General features: G+C 34.3%; 2 protein-coding genes across 5 annotated transcripts in view; both read left to right on the top strand.

Moving 5' to 3' along the window:
• Positions 1-7,017: 7,017 nt before the first annotated feature.
• On the top strand, positions 7,018-11,337 carry LOC110022443 (tubulin beta-4 chain). Its single transcript, XM_020721391.1, has 4 exons — positions 7,018-7,157; positions 7,281-7,707; positions 9,460-9,729; positions 10,583-11,337. Exons 2-4 carry the CDS (start codon positions 7,314-7,316, stop codon positions 11,257-11,259), a joined length of 1,341 nt encoding a protein of 446 aa, XP_020577050.1. The 5' UTR covers positions 7,018-7,157; positions 7,281-7,313; the 3' UTR covers positions 11,260-11,337.
• Positions 11,338-15,802: 4,465 nt separating this feature from the next.
• Positions 15,803-18,725, top strand: part of LOC110022464 (stomatal closure-related actin-binding protein 1) — a 21,982-nt gene continuing 19,059 nt past the window's right edge. For 3 of the 4 annotated variants that reach the window (XM_020721417.1, XM_020721418.1, XM_020721415.1), the window contains exons 1-4: positions 15,803-15,942; positions 16,432-16,730; positions 17,438-17,566; positions 17,801-17,893. In XM_020721417.1, the coding sequence (XP_020577076.1) occupies positions 16,449-16,730; positions 17,438-17,566; positions 17,801-17,893 (504 nt within the window). In that variant the 5' untranslated portion in view covers positions 15,803-15,942; positions 16,432-16,448. Of the gene's footprint in view, positions 15,943-15,970; positions 16,062-16,431; positions 16,731-17,437; positions 17,567-17,800; positions 17,894-18,725 lie in introns of those variants that run through there. The other variant, XM_020721416.1, reaches the window with a different exon arrangement.

Here is an 18,725-nt window from a genome sequence, read left to right as displayed (position 1 = left end):
TTTTGAGCTCGAAATATAAACGAGCCGAACACCAGCTGAGCATGGCTCGCTCGTGTTCGGCTCGTTTACACCCCTATTCAGTGGTGTGTACGCAAATTTTCCTTATTTTTAAACAACAAAATTATTATTATTATATTTTTTAAATAATATCTGTCTACTAGAAATAATTGTCAGTGTTTTCCATATATATCTCGTATAATTAAAAAAATATCTGCATTTTAAAATAAATTTTCATTTATGACACGTTTGAATTAGTAATAAGGTTTTGGTAATAAATTTAATTGCACATAAGAAAAAGTATGCTTCTGACTCCCTAAATAAAAAGGTGGGGCCGGCCGAAAGGCTTTTCGAAGCAGCCTAGCGGTCGTCGCAAGCAGACTTCCAGTTCGTTTGGGGCGGCGTTGAGGTAGCGGTTCACCAACACATTAAATGCTGGTATTAAGAAAAAATGTTCGGGTAAAATGTATTAAGAAAAAAACTGCCGTTGAAATCTGCGTTTTCACACCACTCCTTATTTAGGTACGGTGGAAACTTTATAGTTGTGATCTAACTTTTTTTAAAAAAAAATAATAATAATAGTTATTGCAGCTTTTTAGCATCAAATTATTATTTAGCAGCTTAATCGTAACTTTTTAATAAGTTGCAGTTGCCCCAAACAGACCCGAAAAGGGTGCTTGTCGGGAGCTAATGAGCCAAAGAAATGTGATAGGCTGCGGGCGCTCGAACATGTCTGAGTAAAACATTAAAATTGGGTAAAGTTAAATCAAAATCATGAAGTGATTTTTTAAATGTCAATTTAACTTAGCCGAGCAGTTGATAATAATAATTGTTATTATAATAATAATGTGGGATTAGGTGCTGAGTGAATGATTGCACAATAGACTGATAGACTAACGAATAAGTATTTAGGTTTTAATAAAAGGGTCGCTTGAACTATAATCTACGCAAAGCCATGAATGTGATTCCTTAGCTATAAATATACCAACCCCTAACTTATTTATAATAATAATTATAATAATTGATGTGTACAATGAAATTTGAGCAGTAGAGTAACATATTATCGTTTGGGTGTGGTACGGATATTCATAACACACTCAGAAGAGAGAAAACAAATAGTAATGACAACAGAAATTTTTATGAGAAAAATCAGAAGATAGAAAAACCACCTGGCTGATGAGTTCCACTATAAAAAATATGATTACTGTTGCAACTACTTGTCACACGCTTCAGATCGATGTCGATTAATAGTAATTGACGACGGTCGGCGGTGGTTGATGGCGACAGAAGTGCTCGACAGCGGCCAGTGGTTGTCGAAGGCGGTCGGTGGTGGTCGAAGACGACAAGAGAGGTGCTGGACTTCAGTTTCTTCTAAAAACTTCAAGTTCTTTCTACAGTCTCGAGCTCTCCTCCCCTCTCATGGGAGGGTTGGTGCTCTATTTGTAGAATTATGAGTTTGACTAATGCAAGAATATGAACCATTTTGATCGGACGATCCAAATAGCTTCTTTTAATCACACGACATTTGATGAACATTTGAGTGTCATAGGGTCCGTTTGGGGCAGCTTGTTCGTTTTAGGATAAGTTGTTTATCCTAAAACGCGGCCCGCGGGCTGGCCGCGAGGGTTGACCCGCGGCCTACGTTTAGTCTAAAAACCTAAATGCAGTTTCAGATAAACTGGCGAAACATGTGAACCAAACGGTACGACGACGTTTTGAAAACGCCGCCCGCACTTATAAGCTGCCTCAAACAGACCCTTAATAATGTCGAAATTCATTGATCTCGGGCTCGTTGGATTCGTCTTGTCGATACACTCAATTCGACTATATACTCCCCATATTTGACAATATTTGACTTTCTAAATATTTTCAGAATGCTTTCAAATATTGTTTAATGGCTTGATCTGAACTTGATTTGGCTCGGATTAGACTGATTTTTCTACCATTGGGTCCGCCTCTTTGAGCTGGTCATTTTGACTATAAGTTTACTAAAATATGAGCACTAGATGATTTTTTATTATAGTTTGAATATCTTTTGCTCATAAAAAGTATTTCGAGATTCATGTTCCTTCTTTCAGTTCAAAATGATCTCTTGAACTCATAACTCATGAGATCCTTTTGATGAATGCCAACTTAGTATCGTAAGGAAATTGATCTCGGTTAGTATCGTAAGGAAATCAACTAAGTATCGTAAGGAAATTGATCCCGGTTGTTCAATCATTTGATAACCAGAGTCATTCTTTGATAAATGTTTCACTATGAGTCAGACTCAATAGAATTTGATCAATCTTTTTTTCTATCATTAAGGTGGAGAACTGAACCAGGAATTCTCTTTTCTCATCATCAAACCAATCACCGTTCATTTTTTTTTCTTTTTATCATCAATGAATAAATCTTGTTTACTTGTACGGCTTAGATGTTTCTAAAAAAAATTATTCGATTGATCTTTCAATATTTTTTCTTAGAACGTATTGATTTCACCACGATCCACCACCTAATAACATGTTGCCACCAGCAAAACCCCTTCTTTCTTCGAGAGAATCTCCTAATTGTTCCAGAACAACAAGAAAGGATTTATTTCAGATGTAAGATATATTTCTAGAAGTTCACAAAATTTCATCATGTATGATGGAATCATCAAAGATTTGATCTTGTCTCACTCTGTCTGTCACTCACTAGAGGCTCGGGAAACAAATAGAAGATGTATACGAACGAGATGTCCAACAACAAAAAGAAGAAAAGATGGAATAGAGTAACTCCCGAGCATCTGTTGATCTCAGATGTACTCATATCAATGGAACGGGTGACTCATTACTTCGATAATCTTCGATAGAAGAAGATTCTGTCAACATTGACTCTAAATCTCACTTATCAGAGTCCATTGTGGAAGAATCTTCTGAGGAATTGGCCATGATATATCTGATTCATGCATCATATCATTAAATACAAATTTTTTTACTACTACTTAGTATCGGCATCGACAATGGGTCTGAAAGAGTATTTAAAAGGGTGAATTAGAGATATTTGAATTAGTTGTTCAATAAGGGGAAAACATTAACTATTCGCTCTCTGGTTGGGGTAAAAAATTTGCGTACATAAGACGTACGCAGAGCTGCGTATGTCTGTAACCTGCAAACAGGTTATAAGGAGAATTTTAGGAGGTTATAACTTCTAGTAAGTTCCGCGCTTCTGTTTTGATATACAGGTAGGTTACAGGGAGGTTACAGAGGGTATAACGCAGTTATGTATAACGCACAGAGGGTATAACGCAGTTATAACCTCCTAAAATCCTCCCTATAACCTGTTTGCAGGTTACAGACGTACACAGCTCTGCGTACGTCTTTTGTACGCAAATTTTTTCCCTGGTTGGGATGTAAGGGTTGAAGAAGGACAATCACTCATTCTCAAAACCATCATTCTGAAGACCAAAAGTCGTGCAGAAAAGGGAGTGAATGATGGAGTTATTGATGAAGTATAAATAATAATAATAATAATACTATTATTATAATATTCATCTTGAAATTGTCTATTTACAATGAAAAGGCGGCAAATGCATCATTTTTTTCATAGAAAAAATTAATTATAACTAATAAAATATTAAAAAAAAAAGTTACTAATAGTTCAATACAATAAAATAAAAATAAAAATGGGACATTTACATGCCACCTAATTCTTATATATTTACAAATCAATAAGGTGTTAAATATGTAAATATATAGGAATTAAGTGGCATGTATGTAGATATTTCAAATAAAAAACACAACTAAAAGTTAAGAGCAGTTGGGTGAAATGGCAACGGGAAACCCTCCATATGGACCCCCAAGGAAGAGAAGTCGCCTTTCATAATATTTATATATTTATATTTATTTTATTTATTTATAATTTTATTAAATTTTATTTTATTTACTTGTTTATTTTTATTTTTTAAAAAATAAATTGATTAAATTAATTTTTAATAATAATAAAAATTGGTCCACTGAGAATAAATTAATGAATTTTCTGTTGCTAAGTGGGCATGGCTTGTCGGTATGTTAGGCTTCTCTCACTTGTCACTGTGGGCATTGTGTCTTTTTTTTTTTTTTAATAATTATTGATTTTGAATTAATTAATTTTAAAATATTTACATGGATGCCACTCAATTCTTATATATTTATAACATATCTGACAACTAAATTTCAATATTTAACGGCATATCAGCTTAATTTTGCATAAAAATATATTTCATTTTAAATGACAGTATTTTTTATGAGATATGAAAGATTTCAATGAATTAAAAATTAAAACTAATGTTTTGGCTTTGCAAGTGAGCCACAGCGGCCGTCGTTGATCGCCCACCACCCACCGCTGCCGGCAGACGCCCGCAGCCTGCCACTGCTGGCCTTCACTAGCTGCAGTCGCCACCCTGCACCACCGTCTGCTTGGGCACATGTAATGTTTCGTGTCCGGCGAAGCAAGGAATATGTCATATACGTCATGGGCGACATAGCTTAATACTGGAGCACGTGTGATTTTTTATTTTCGGTTTTTATTTACTTTTTATTAAACCGAATGAATCAAAAATCAAACTTTCTAGATAAATTTTCCTTAAAATGTTAAGGAATAAATTTTCTTATGATCAACATTGCATAATCCTCGTCCAGTGATTTTCTTTTTCTCGTGTTATCATCATATTTGTATAAAATCATATTTTGGTTTATGTAAAATTGAACTGCTTAAACTGAATTAAACTTCGATCTGACTAGTTTGGTTTAATCAAAATTATGTTTGGCTCGGTAGTTTGGATTTGCCCAATTTGATAACCAAACCATCTAAACTGACTCAATGCTCACACCTAATAGCTTTCACAACGGACTATTGCATCTACAATAATAGGTTGCGACCCTTATAGTTTGGTATTGCCAATAACTACTTTCATTACAAACCATCCTACGATTATTATTGATGAATTGCTGTTATACATTTGCAATGATCAAATTTGTAACTCCGTATTTCCTAATTTAGAAAAATAGATGATTCGTGCACTTAACTTTAATGCTATATTATTTAAAATGGGTTTGTCCACGTGATTTTCCCTCATTCTAAGATTTTTCGTGTAAAAATTTATATTTCTCTTTCTTACATCTCTTTCATCACCTAGTTGTATGCTAGATCTTCGTGCAATGCTAAGACATTACTCTACCACCGTGTACATTCCAACATTCATAAATAATATATCTTCAAATGAGTAAGAATATTTAAATTAAAATTTTCTAATTTTAACAGTCATCAATATTGTGCATTAAAATAATCCTATAAGTTTAAGAAGCTGTCGCGTGGCATTGACTATTAAAATTCAAGCAAAAATGTGGATTTTTAAAAATTCAAACGAAAGATACGACCTTTTTGTTTTAATTAAACAATCTTAACTAAATCATCTCACATTATTTTTTAATAGATATATATCATCTCACATTATATATATATATAGACACAAGTGTGTGTCTGTGTGCACGCGTGCTTGCGTATACTGTGACATTTTGATAGGCCAGCCTCTCTGAAGGTCGTAAGTTCTCTCAAGTCATAAGTTCGAATCCTCCCGTGTGTAGGGTACAATAATCGAATATTTGGCACACCTAAGAATGGTCGGGGCTCGTCTAATAGTTTTCAGTCATTCATTTATGAATATAAATAGGTATTTAAGCCTATATTGCCAAAATTTTGAGGTGTGTGCCTATCGGATCCTACTTCACGCAAGTTGTCTTGATTTGTAATTTTGAGAAGAATTGACCTGAGTTAATTCTTGTAAATGAGAAAATCTTTCAAATGAAGAGCGAACGTAGCTCTGCATGCAGACTCCAATAATATGTCCCCATGCATGCAACACTAAACCTACCTTATAAAATATTAAAAACATGAATTTTTTTTACTGGGGTTATTGAAGTGGAAGCGCAAATATTATTGGAGTGGTATTAGGGGTTATTGAGACGTTATTTGAGTTAATACCCAATAACACCGAAATGATACGCTATTAACTCCGAAATAACACCGAATTTGATAGATTTGTATTGAATTTAGAGTTATTTTGAGATCATTAAGGTATCATTTTGGTGTTAACTCCAATAACACCATAATAACCCCCCAATAACTTTTTTGATTCCACTTCAACAACCCCCGCAATAAACCTCTAATAACCACTCAATAACTTCCGTCGTTTCACTTCAATAACCATCTGCAATAATCCCTTAATAACCTCGTCGGTTTTACTTCAATAACCTCATGTAATAACCTCTCAATAACCCCCAATAACCCCTATATAATTTTTGTGGTTCAATTTCAATAACCCCCGTAAAAGAAGCCATGTTTTTAATATTTTACGAGGTAGGCCCATTGTAGCACACGTGATAGCATATTACTGGAATCCGCACGCAAACCTGTATCTGCACTCCTTATGGAAAATTTTTCCTTTGTAAAGACGACTAACTTGTAGCATCAGACTTCTAGTTTTAGGCCACTTTCTTATCTCCGAAAATCCACTCATGACTACTCAACCATTAGTCACCCGACTCTGCCCACTCGGTTTGGGCCAGTGAGTCATAATTGCTCAGTCTCGAGCACCTCATTTTTCAGACTATTGGTAGATCAACAACCGCACAATCACTTTTTTTTATTGATCATAAAAAATTAATGCAAATTTAAACCATACAAAAGTTCTCATAATTTTCATTTATTTATTTATTTTGTGACTTTTGAATTTATTAAAATGTAAAATTATAAAATTCATTAGAGCCAAAATCTGGCCGGACACTGATTTAATTTTTCACCTTCGGAATCTGCCGTTTCGTCCTAACTGATCAGGGTGCCAAATTACAATTACCCGCACTGCCCTTTCCACGACCAAGTCACCGACTCACCATGCATACTTCTGACAGCATTTCAAAACAAGCTCAAGGGTAATTACGACATTTCAATTTTATTTTATTTTAAAAGTTTTCAAATCGACCGTTCACCGACCGTCCGATCCCTCACATCGACGGCACCACCGGACCAAGAAATAATAGTTTTGGAGGGAAGCAACACCAGCCGTCCGATCCTCCGTGAGTCTATATATATCAACCGTCTAGGGTTTATCCCCAAGTAAAACCGTCCCACTGGTTTTCTCTCGTTCCCGCCGGTGATCGCCGGTGAGCTCACATGGAGTCTGACTCGAGTTTTTATTCGTTTTCACTTATTCTCTGTTCTCCAGTATTGGTGATCTTCGACCTTTATTTTTCTGATTTGCTAATCGTTGCTCTTTTTCCATGTAGAATCTGAAGAAGGGGTGAAAAAAGAGGAGAGATATGAGAGAAATCCTTCACGTGCAGGGTGGGCAATGTGGCAACCAGATTGGATCTAAGTTCTGGGAGGTGGTGTGCGATGAGCATGGAATAGATCCGACCGGGAGGTACACCGGGTCGATGGATCTGCAGCTGGAGAGAGTTAACGTATATTATAATGAAGCCTCTTGTGGAAGATTTGTTCCTAGGGCTGTTCTGATGGATTTGGAGCCGGGAACCATGGATAGTGTCAGGACTGGACCTTATGGTCAGATATTTCGCCCTGACAATTTCGTGTTCGGGCAGTCTGGTGCGGGAAACAACTGGGCCAAGGGACATTACACTGAGGGCGCTGAACTTATAGATTCTGTTCTTGATGTGGTGAGGAAGGAGGCCGAAAACTGCGACTGTCTTCAAGGTATGCTTTTACGCTGTGTTGGAATATGTTTATGACTAGATCTGACTTTGGAACTCAAATTCTGGGTAACTGGTGGCGCTTGTCAAGTCTGCATAGTTTCTCGATCCGTCATTGATATTTTTTTTTCTTTTTGTTGTGTAGTGATTTGTCTTCTGTTTTTACTCTTTTGCTAGAGATCTGAACTATATTTGTTTTTCTATACTTTTTAATTTGCTGGCAACGAAACTCCGTTGTATTTACTCAGAAATTCGTCTGGTGTGAGTTGTTTATTTAATTTCACTTTCTTCTAGTTCCTTGTTGATTAAAATCTCAATCCAATTCGCTGTTAGCATGTTTGTTGTGATGATCTTGTCTGGTTTTATTAGTCAAGCTTTAGTTTTTGCTTTAAAATTAGATTCTGCCCACCTTGGTGATATTCTTTAAGAGGCTAATCTGGTTGCAAGTGGGATGTAGTTCGAATATAGTTTAATATATCCTGTAAATCCAGATTTATCAGATTCTGAGGGGATTGAATCCTGCAAACTGTTTAGTACGTTAGTAAGAAAATCCTGATAAATCCCTAGAAACTGATTCTCAATTTTAGTAGGGTTCAGTAAGGTTTAGGTGGGTGAAAGTGTTAGAAACATCTCTATTCCAAAAAGATAAATTTCTCATTTTTAAAGCATGCCTTCGTAAACTATTATATGTTTTCAAATGTCTTTAGAAGTTAAAAGATAGATCTAATTATTAGCTCTAATTAAGTTCAATTTTTTAAAAAATAAGTATACTAATTAATAGTTAAAAATTTTAAATTAAATTAATTACTAATAATAATTTTACATCCATTAATAAATAATTAGTTAGTTATTTATTAAACTAATTAATAATTATTAAAAATTGTTAAAATATTTAATTTTAATATGTAATTCATTTTATTAATTAAAGATTAAATGATTTTATATAAATTTTTTTAATTATGGTTATTTTGATAACATATTAATTAATTATTAGCTATAGTCAATTAAAGGAGTTAAAACTTTAATATTGCATAGTAATGGCTTAATTGTTAAATCTAGTTAAATTTAACTTAAAATTTTATATAATTATACCGATCAATAACTAAATATTTATTACATAGTTAATTACTGATAATAATTTTATTAAAACATGTGTATTAAATAATAATTTCCATCCATTAATTAATAATTAGTTAGTCATTATTAAGTTAATTGAGAATGTTTGAAATTTATTAAAATATTTAATTTATTTGTTAATTAAAACTAAATAATTATATTTAAATCTATTTTAATTATGTTTAGTTTGATAACATATTAATTAATTATTTATCAATCAAATTAACTTATATTAAAGCAAATTAAAGCCTTGAAACCATTTCCCCCTCACCCTCCCTACCCAAAAACTTTGCGGAAGTCTCTACCGGTTTGGTCCAAAACCATTGCCTTCCTGACCGAAAGCTCACCATACAAGTTGCGGTTAGAGCCGGGAATGTCAAATTGGGACTACAATTTACAACCTGCAAAGACCTCCAAAACTTCCATCTTTCTCCTCCTATTCCGCCCCTTCTGGGGGATTTAAGAACCTGTAGAATTTACGAAAGCATTTTTTTTTGTTTGGCAGTATTTAGCATAAATCATGCGTAAAATCGGCTACCAAACAGCTCCTAAACTTTGCTTGACTTTGTTTTTGTGAGTTTATATTTAATTTTCTGTTTGCCTAATCTCCTAATATATAATTTTGTTATGGTTGATTTAGGTTTTCAAGTATGTCATTCACTTGGGGGAGGAACTGGATCTGGGATGGGTACTCTCTTGATTTCTAAAATCAGGGAGGAGTATCCTGATAGGATGATGCTCACCTTCTCCGTCTTCCCATCCCCTAAGGTTTCAGATACAGTTGTGGAGCCCTATAATGCAACTCTCTCCGTGCATCAGCTGGTAGAGAACGCTGATGAGTGCATGGTTCTCGACAATGAAGCCCTCTACGATATCTGTTTCCGTACTCTCAAGTTGACTACTCCTAGCTGTAAGTTTCTTTGGTTTGCAACATTTACATTTTGTCATCAAATTTTACAACTTTTTTCTGCTATAATGAAATGAAACATTCATCAGTCTTATGTATTTATATATCTGCCACCCAAGATTTAATTTTTACATTCATATCACATAAAAAATACCACTATTTTATCTTTTAAAAAGTAAAATACACATTTTAATGCATGGATAAGATGACATATACATGTAAAGATTGAAGTTTAGGTTTTTTATATGTAAATAAGTAAGAATCTAGTGGTATTCATGTAAATTCTCCCTTGCTTATTATACAATGGGGGATTTATTCGGGCAGATTTTATATATTATGGGTGTTATGATCCATTTGGCAGCGTTTTTTGGCTACAATATTTTTCCTTACAAAAATGGTGCAACCTCTCCAAACAGACCCCAAGTCAAACAATACGTCTTTCAATAAACTTGGAATTGAATATTGTAAGTGTTTGTAAGGGTCATTTACGTACATACCACCAAATTCGTATGCATTTACATAACGAGCGCCTAAATTTAACTTTTTTACATTCATACCGGCTGAATCTTTAATATCAAGTCAAATAATACCCCACCATTTTAACTCTCAAGAAGTGAAATACATCTTTTTCATGTATAGGTACGGTGGTTTGTATCTAAAAATTGAAGTTTGAGGTGTTAGATATTTAAATACATAGGAATTGAATGGCATGTACGTAAATTTTCGATATTTAATGTAGTTTTATTTGAATTTATCAACTTTTTTATACTACATAGGATTCCTGTTATGATTATTTTTCAGATTGTTTGTTATTGGATTTCGCAATCATGTCTCACGTCTTCTTTTCTAATAACAGTCGGTGACCTGAACCACTTGATCTCTGCTACCATGAGTGGAGTTACATGCTGCCTTCGGTTCCCCGGCCAGCTGAACTCCGATCTGCGAAAACTCGCCGTAAACCTAATCCCCTTCCCCCGCCTCCATTTCTTCATGGTCGGCTTTGCCCCACTCACTTCCCGCGGATCTCAGCAGTACCGAGCCCTCACTGTTCCTGAGCTTACCCAACAATTGTGGGATGCAAAGAACATGATGTGTGCTGCCGACCCCCGCCATGGCCGATACCTCACAGCCTCCGCCATGTTCCGTGGCAAAATGAGCACGAAAGAGGTCGATGAGCAGATGATCAACATCCAGAACAAGAACTCGTCCTACTTTGTCGAGTGGATCCCGAACAATGTGAAGTCGAGCGTGTGTGATATTCCGCCCCGAGGCCTATCCATGGCTTCTACATTCATTGGGAATTCGACGTCGATCCAGGAGATGTTCAGGCGCGTTAGCGAGCAGTTCACCGCCATGTTCAGGAGGAAGGCCTTCTTGCATTGGTATACAGGTGAGGGAATGGATGAGATGGAGTTCACCGAGGCGGAGAGCAACATGAATGATCTCGTGTCGGAGTATCAGCAGTACCAGGACGCCACCGCCGACGACGAGGTGGATTACGAGGACGAAGAGGAAGCACAGCATGATAATTAGTTCTTGGTAACTCTTCTGTGCTGTGGAGGTGATTAGGGTTTTGGGTGTGCTTGATTGTATGTTGTGTTGCTATCTTATTTATTTCTTGTATGCTGAGTGGATGTTTATGATGACTATTATTGTCTTCCTTGAGCTTCTTGAATGTAAGAATTTCTGCTTGTTTTTGGTGTTGAAATATTGAAGGATTTATCCCACTGATAATCTGTGTTGTATCTTTTTTCTTATTATTATTGGGAATAAGCAAAGATGATGATGTTATATATGAGAATCATATAAATGATTCAGCTACTTCCATGGATTAGTAACAAAAATTTAAGGGATTAACATTGAAAACTTTGTAGGGACTTGATTCTATCTTCATTTTGTTATTCTTTTGGCTTCGTTTGAGAATGCAGTTAAGTTTTGATCTGTTTTTTCGCCATTTTAGATCGCATATGACAATGCTTGTTATGCTGAAGTGACTTTTAAAGGAAAATATAAATTGAAGTTTGGATGTTAGATAAACAAATACATAGGAGTTGAGTGCTATGTATGTATGTAAATCATTCTCCATGAGCATGAATTGAATGTTATGTAAATCTTTCTTCTTACATACGATGTTTGGTTTGATCAACAAACCTTAAATTGAAGATAAGATTAAGATAAACAAAAACAATAAAGTTGGCAGATAATGCTACTAATAGCACCTAAATACTATCATCAACACATGAAATTATGTCAGGACTCCTGATGTAATATTTGCTCGTGTGAGAGTGGAGGCTTGGACAAGCATATATGGGAAAAGTGGAGTGAACTTGATTGCCCTTATCAGGAGGGTGGCCATTCAAACTTGGAAACTTATGCTTCATGATTTTCTATGTAAATCATGATGATGCTTTAACTTGATGGCATTCTTTGGTTTAAGATTGATCACATGCATATGAACATATATGATAGTGTTGCATCATATTGTAAACTTTAACTAAGTGGCCGTTTGAGATCACTTTCGATTTTTTTTATTTTTTCATGCTTTTACTTGACATGAAACATATTTGTTATGCTATAATATGGTTATTTTTTAAAAAAACACTAAAAAATAATTTTTTAGGTATTTTGAGTGTTTTAAAACCGAAATAATTTATTTTTAAAAAATAAAAAATAAAAACATACGGAAAATGCACCAAACAAATATATTCTTAAATTTTAAAAAATTAAAAATAAAAAATAAAAAATAACAAAAGTGATTGTAAAGATGCGCTCATATTTTACCTGAGACGATTCTTGAGAGTCTAATATTAACATTAACATGATAGATAAAGTTGTGGGGGCATACCCATGAGGTACCTTAGATGACATAAGGAATCAAAACTCAGCTTAAACTTCACATTTAAAAATTGTTAACTCAAAGAAATGTCTTTACAAAAATACTTATTTACTTCTATTTAGTAATAATGTAATCACCATCACCTTTTCTAGATTTGTATATGATAGCATAAGTAAATAAGGGAGATATCATCATATATTTAGAGCATTTATGATTCATTTCTATTATTTTTTTTCCTTTATTTTTTATACAATTTTTTATCTATGTTTATTTTCTTAATGTACATGATTGCATGATCCAATAGTGAATAAAAATATTAAGTCAGTATCCAATAGTGAGGCGCTATGTGTCAAGTGGGCCCCACTAATTTTAACACTGTCCAATCCAAGTGCCTTACGGTGGGTTCATTTGACACATGACGCCCCACCATTGGATTCCGGATGCAAATTGCGTCCTGAGTCCGGACGTAATTTTCGCTCCTAACTTGCTGCTACATTTTGCTTATTTTAGAAGACAGTACCATTATATATAGGAAATATATAAATGATTCGACTACTCAAGTTAGCAGACAAAAATTGTGAAACATGATAAGCTTCTCAGATGCTTATGACATTATCATTTTGTTATCTTTTATTGTTCACATGAGTTTAAAAATGAATGACCTCCAAAATAGGAAAAAAGATATAGAGACAAAAGATCTTTTGTGTAGAAAAATGTCAAAGATTGTTTCTCTAATTCTGAAAGAAAGATAGACTTACATACCAAGCTAGCACCTAAACTTCATTTTTTTCAATTATACCAACCAAAACTTTCATTTTACATAAAAAAATGCCACTATTTTAATGTTCAAAATGTGAAATACATCTTTCATGCATAAGAATTGCGGTGTATATGTAAACGTTGTAGTTCAGTTGTTAGATATGTATATACATAAGAATGATCAGTGTTTTAAATGTAAATCTTCCTATTTATAAATCGGGGCATTAATGTAAATATCACATAATTCTTTTTATATTTACATATCTATCACCTAAATTTTCATATTTACATGTATACTAGTCAAATCATTTACATTACATAAAAAAATATCACTATTATTAAAAGTGAAATGCAAATTTTTCATGCATGGCTATTTACATTAAAACATTATAAATGTAAATATTAAACTTCAGTTGTCAGATATGTAAATGCACAAGAATTGTGTGGTATTTATGTAAGTTCCCCTTAGAGAAGGATGAGATCGTACGTGTGCATGTGTGAGAGAAGGGGAGAGAGCGAGAGAGAGAGAGAGAGAGAGAGCGAGCGAGCGGTGGTCATTGTGGGTTTAACATGCCATTAGAATCAACATCTCATTAAACAATTGATTGTGCCAATGCAACCAACACATCAAGGAGATGAAGATAAATTAATATTGAAAAGTTATACATCATAATTAATTATATATAATAATACCACATTATTGCAAAAAATATATAATTTATAAGGTAATAAATTTCAATAATATTTTTTTTAATTCGGGCGGTATGTATGCATCTGGACTATTCTAATAGGTGATTAAGAGACTCGTGTTATGACATATCTTAACGTCTTCATGTACGCCCAACAGTTATATAGTCAACAGTGAAAAAAAAGATCAATATATTGACAACCATGACTTTGAGCAATTTTTTTTGCATGGTCACTTTTGTAAGAGAGTGCAACATTTATTTTTGATAGTGTATAATCAAAAATAGTATGCACGGATAGACAATATGATGGTTTAGAATAAAGGGAATATAATACCCTTTATTTTTTTATTTACGATAAGACGGAATATATAAGTTATATATTTTTTTACCTTCTTATCTTATATAAATAGGAGGACTTCATGATCTACAAGAAACCTTTGGGCTCCCACTGTTTGTAACCTCAATTTTTAATGGAATAAAATGACCCTGAGAGACTGAGGACACCCCATTTTCCCCAGTTTGGGGAAGTCTTCCTCCTCCTCCTTTGTCTCTTTCTCCCCCGTTCTTCTTCCCTTGGTTTCACGCTCTATTCCTTATGTACGGTCTGCCAGACAAATCTGAACTCAACAGATAGAGAGATCAATATACTTGGCTCTGAAGAGTTTGCAGGAGCAGAAGAAATGTCCAACCAACAGCTTGTCCAAAGAAAAATACTAATAATAACTAATTTGAAGCAATATAATCTAAAGAGTATCTCTTAAAGGAACCAAATGCATCTCATCATTAACTTTAGGATCATAATTTCTTTATATTTTATTTAATAGGTACAAGTCAAACATGGAGTGGGTGTGTTAATAGTGAGCTCACATGGGAGTCGTTAGCACCCCCTCCCACCTTTTTATTTTATTTAATTATATATTTTTCATTTCCCAAAATTCATACCATATGTTATATTTTGCAATCATAAGGGCAATATTATGTTCCATTTTTGTGTACTAATGTGCCATTGTCTTGACTACTAATTATAAGGCACGATTTTTCGGCCGATCGGACTCATCTTTATTTCTTCAATGTGTAAAGCCCACCAACGAATATATTTTTTTTAATGTAACGTTATATTAAAAAAATTATGAAAAAGTGCACAAACTTGAAAATTGTTATAATGTCGCATCACATTGAAATATTAATGCTAGGATATGCTAATCATATTCGCAATTATTGATGAGCATTGTAATTTCTAAAGATAAATTATGGTTAAAAAAACCAAATTTTATTATTAATTATCTATAATAATAATAACAATAATAGTAATTTATTTGAATTTATTCAACTTCTTCAAAAGTTGGAGAAAAAATTGAGTATGTAAGATGTACGCGGCGCTACGAACGTCAGTAGGTTGCAGGGATGATATTGGGGATTATAACCGCGTTATACCCCTTGTAACCTACAAATATATGAAAACAGAAGCGCGAACAGAAGCCTTACTAGAAGGTACAAGTATGTTACAGGGAGGTTACAGGGGATATAATGCGATTATAACCCATCAATACTCTCCCTATAATCTACTGATGTACACAACATCGTCCGCAAATTTTTTCCCAAAAGTTGAAATAATGATAATCCGGATCTTATCCCTTCTCGCTGAATAACGGCATCCCGAAAAACGGATTCGACAGGGACGACCTGTTAGTGGTCTGTTGGTAATTTACTGAAACTCTGTGGTCATTCCTACACCACCAGAACTCTCAGTACAAAAGCCAGTGAAGCTCCGGGCCCAGAGCTGTCGCGCCAGGCTCCGAAAGCGGCTTTAGATAGTGGTTTGATCGGATTTGGGTGCGAAGGCTGTTAATCAACTGGAATCTCTCCCTCCGACTCCGCGGTCCAATCGATCGATAAGGAAAGGGAGGATATGTGAAGATTTTTTAAAGGAAGGTAGCTAAATCCCCTCCCTGATTTGCGCTCTTTTTAATCTCCCGCATTTTTTGTTTGAATTCATGCGGTGTAGAAGTGATCTGAGGGGCGTTGGTGGAGTGTGTTTTTTGGAGGAATTGGTATGTTGCTTTTGTGTTTGAAGCGACGGTTTTGTGCCAGGCATTGTGTATTTAGTGGAGTTGATGTGTTTGTGTGTGTTCTGTGGAGTTGAAGCGAGGGTTTCTGGTTTTATGGCAGGGGTATGGGTCGTGTTTGTGAAGATTTTGGAGGGATTATAAAATTTGTGTTGTTTGGAGGGAATGGGTGTGGCGGAGATTCGGTTTTTGAAGTGCTTGGTGGTTTGGTTTGTCGATCTATGTTTTTTAAATTTTTTTCTGCTAAAATGCTGGTGCTTTCGGCGTGGTGATAAGAATTTTTGTTTTCATTATGCTAATAATTCCCTATTTGTTTGTTTGTTTCTTCGTTCTTCATCTGCTTTCTTTGCTGCAGTTTTAAAATTGGATCAAATGACGAGGGCGGCTCGTTCCTTTGGAAGCGTGGTGCAGAAGGAGGCGGTTCGATCAGTCTCATCGGGCGTTAACTTTGCATCAACTAGGTTTCCGAAGTATACAATTGGAGCTAATAATGTTCTTATCGAGCCCAAGGAAGATCCCAAAATGCCGTCACTTAAGGAGATTGTTGCCAAGGAAACAGCCCAGCTGCTAGAGCAGCAGCAGCGCCTCTCTGTTCGGGACCTTGCGACCAGATTTGAGAAGGGTCTGGCAACAGCTGCCAAATTATCTAACCAGGTTGTTCCTTCATATATTTTTTTTTGGTTGCTGTAAAATTATTCGCGTACCAAAGAATTCTTATGGATTTACATATCTAACTCCTAAAGTGTGATATTTGCATATAAACCTATGCATAAAAAGATGCATTTGACTGCTAAAAAGTTCGTAAAAATGAAACTTTTGATGTGATGTTAAAAATTTGTGTTATGGATGTAAGTGTTAAAGTTTAGGTGTTAGATATGTAAATACATAAGAATTGTGTGGTATGTATGTACAAGCCCCCTTTTTGTTTTTGCAGCCTATTGTAAGTTTTTTTTTTTAAGCAATGCGTTCTTCTGTAGTTTGTAGATATTTGATACAGAATTCCGCTGACATGAATTCTATGCATTGGTTAACAAGTTCCAAGTTGTGTCAAAATGGTCCCTTGACTTTTCTCATAGGGCTGTTTTAGTCCCAGAGTTCATAAAAGTATCAATATAGTCCCCAAACTTGTTTAATATGAGTTGAATAGTTCCAATTTGGGACTATTTTAGCCCCTATTATTATAGTATGAGGACTAATTTAACACTTTTATAAACTCTAGGACTAAAATGGTCCCATTTAACTAATCAAGGACTATTTTGGCACTTTAGTTTTGAATTCTTATGGATTTTCAGAATGCATTTTCTTTTACTGGGACTGAAATCATCAAAATGCCTGTAACCAAATTGTAATTTTAATCTCAGAATCGGTTAAGAGATGTTGCTTCACTTGACAAGCATGTGCTTTTGAAGAAACTCAGGGATATGTTGGAAATACTAAGGGAACGTGTAGTGGGTCGAAACAAGGATGATGTGGATGAGGCTATTTCTATGGTTTGTTATTTATTTAATTTTAATTCTCATTCATTCATATTTCTTTTTATTTGTAATTTTGTGTTCTCAATCTGGTGTTACTTTTGAAATAAGTAGTTTTAATCTCGTTCTATATGGATATTATTTTAGATGTAGTACTTTCCTTTAGTTTCTGCATATGAACAGTTATTTTTGTGTGTGAATCATTTCTGACATATATTTGCATAAGGGAAATATGTCATTCGCTTTTTATAGGTAGAAGCTCTAGCACTTCAGCTATCCCAGACAGAGGGAGAGTTATTTCTTGAGAAGGAGGAGGTGAAAAAACTAGCAGCTGTTCTGAAGAGGGTAATTCGAAACAATTCTGCTTATAAGCTGATATAAACTTTGCAAGAAAAAATTTTGCTTCCTAAAACATTTATATGATACGTATTGCAATAGCTAAACGACCTTTTTCCTATTACATTTTCTTTCCATTTCAAGTAATTTATTTCCTTGGGATATACTGACTTTATTTTTTGTAAAATAGTCAAACCTTGTTCTTTGATATTCTTATTTATGATTAAAACGGATTCGAATGCACCTACCAAGCATTATTCTTCATATTGCAATCAATTAATCAGGCAATATCTTTTTCTGTTACAACATTTTATTGTTTCACCCTTATTTATAAATGTTCGAAAACTTTTTGTATTAAGAGTGATGTAGAAAAAAAACTGAGATAAAAGGGTGATTTGGTGCAGTAATAGGATATATTGCCTGGAACTGCGAGTCAGTCTCCTTAAATTAACCCAAGAAATAAAACTTCTGCCCTATATGTTCAGCTGAAATTCATTCATATCACAAAAAAGTACAATTCCATAAAAGACACTGGCTTCATATATTTTGGCAGAAGTTTTTAAAACCAAAGGAAATCATCTGATAAATAAAAATATAAAAATTAACTCCCTAACTAATATAATAAGTCATGTTATTTGTTTCCTTATGGTGCAAGAATTCTTGAAGATCTTGACATCTCTCCACGTCAATTTGGTGGATGATGACGAACTCAATCAAAATCTCATGATGATGATTTTTATATATTTAGATCGATGCAAATAAAAATAATTTTAAAATCAAGTTTTTTGTTAAAACAATCCTCATTAATAAATAAGTTAAAATGGTGATGCAATTTCACTCT

Source organism: Phalaenopsis equestris, unplaced genomic scaffold (assembly GCF_001263595.1).
Source record: "Phalaenopsis equestris unplaced genomic scaffold, ASM126359v1 Scaffold000191, whole genome shotgun sequence".
NCBI classification, from domain to species: domain Eukaryota; kingdom Viridiplantae; phylum Streptophyta; class Magnoliopsida; order Asparagales; family Orchidaceae; genus Phalaenopsis; species Phalaenopsis equestris.
Note: the sequence above shows the minus strand (reverse complement) of the source record. Positions and strands in the feature narration are given on the sequence as shown.

What these genes read in the sequence shown, in the direction of transcription:
- LOC110022443 (XM_020721391.1), top strand. Translation starts at nt 7,314, where the DNA reads ATGAGAGAAATCCTTCACGTGCAGGGTGGGCAATGTGGCAACCAGATT. An exon ending in AAACTGCGACTGTCTTCAAG is followed by an intron (nt 7,708 to 9,459) that starts GTATGCTTTTAC and finishes TGGTTGATTTAG; the next exon opens with GTTTTCAAGTATGTCATTCA. An exon ending in CAAGTTGACTACTCCTAGCT is followed by an intron (nt 9,730 to 10,582) that starts GTAAGTTTCTTT and finishes TTCTAATAACAG; the next exon opens with TCGGTGACCTGAACCACTTG.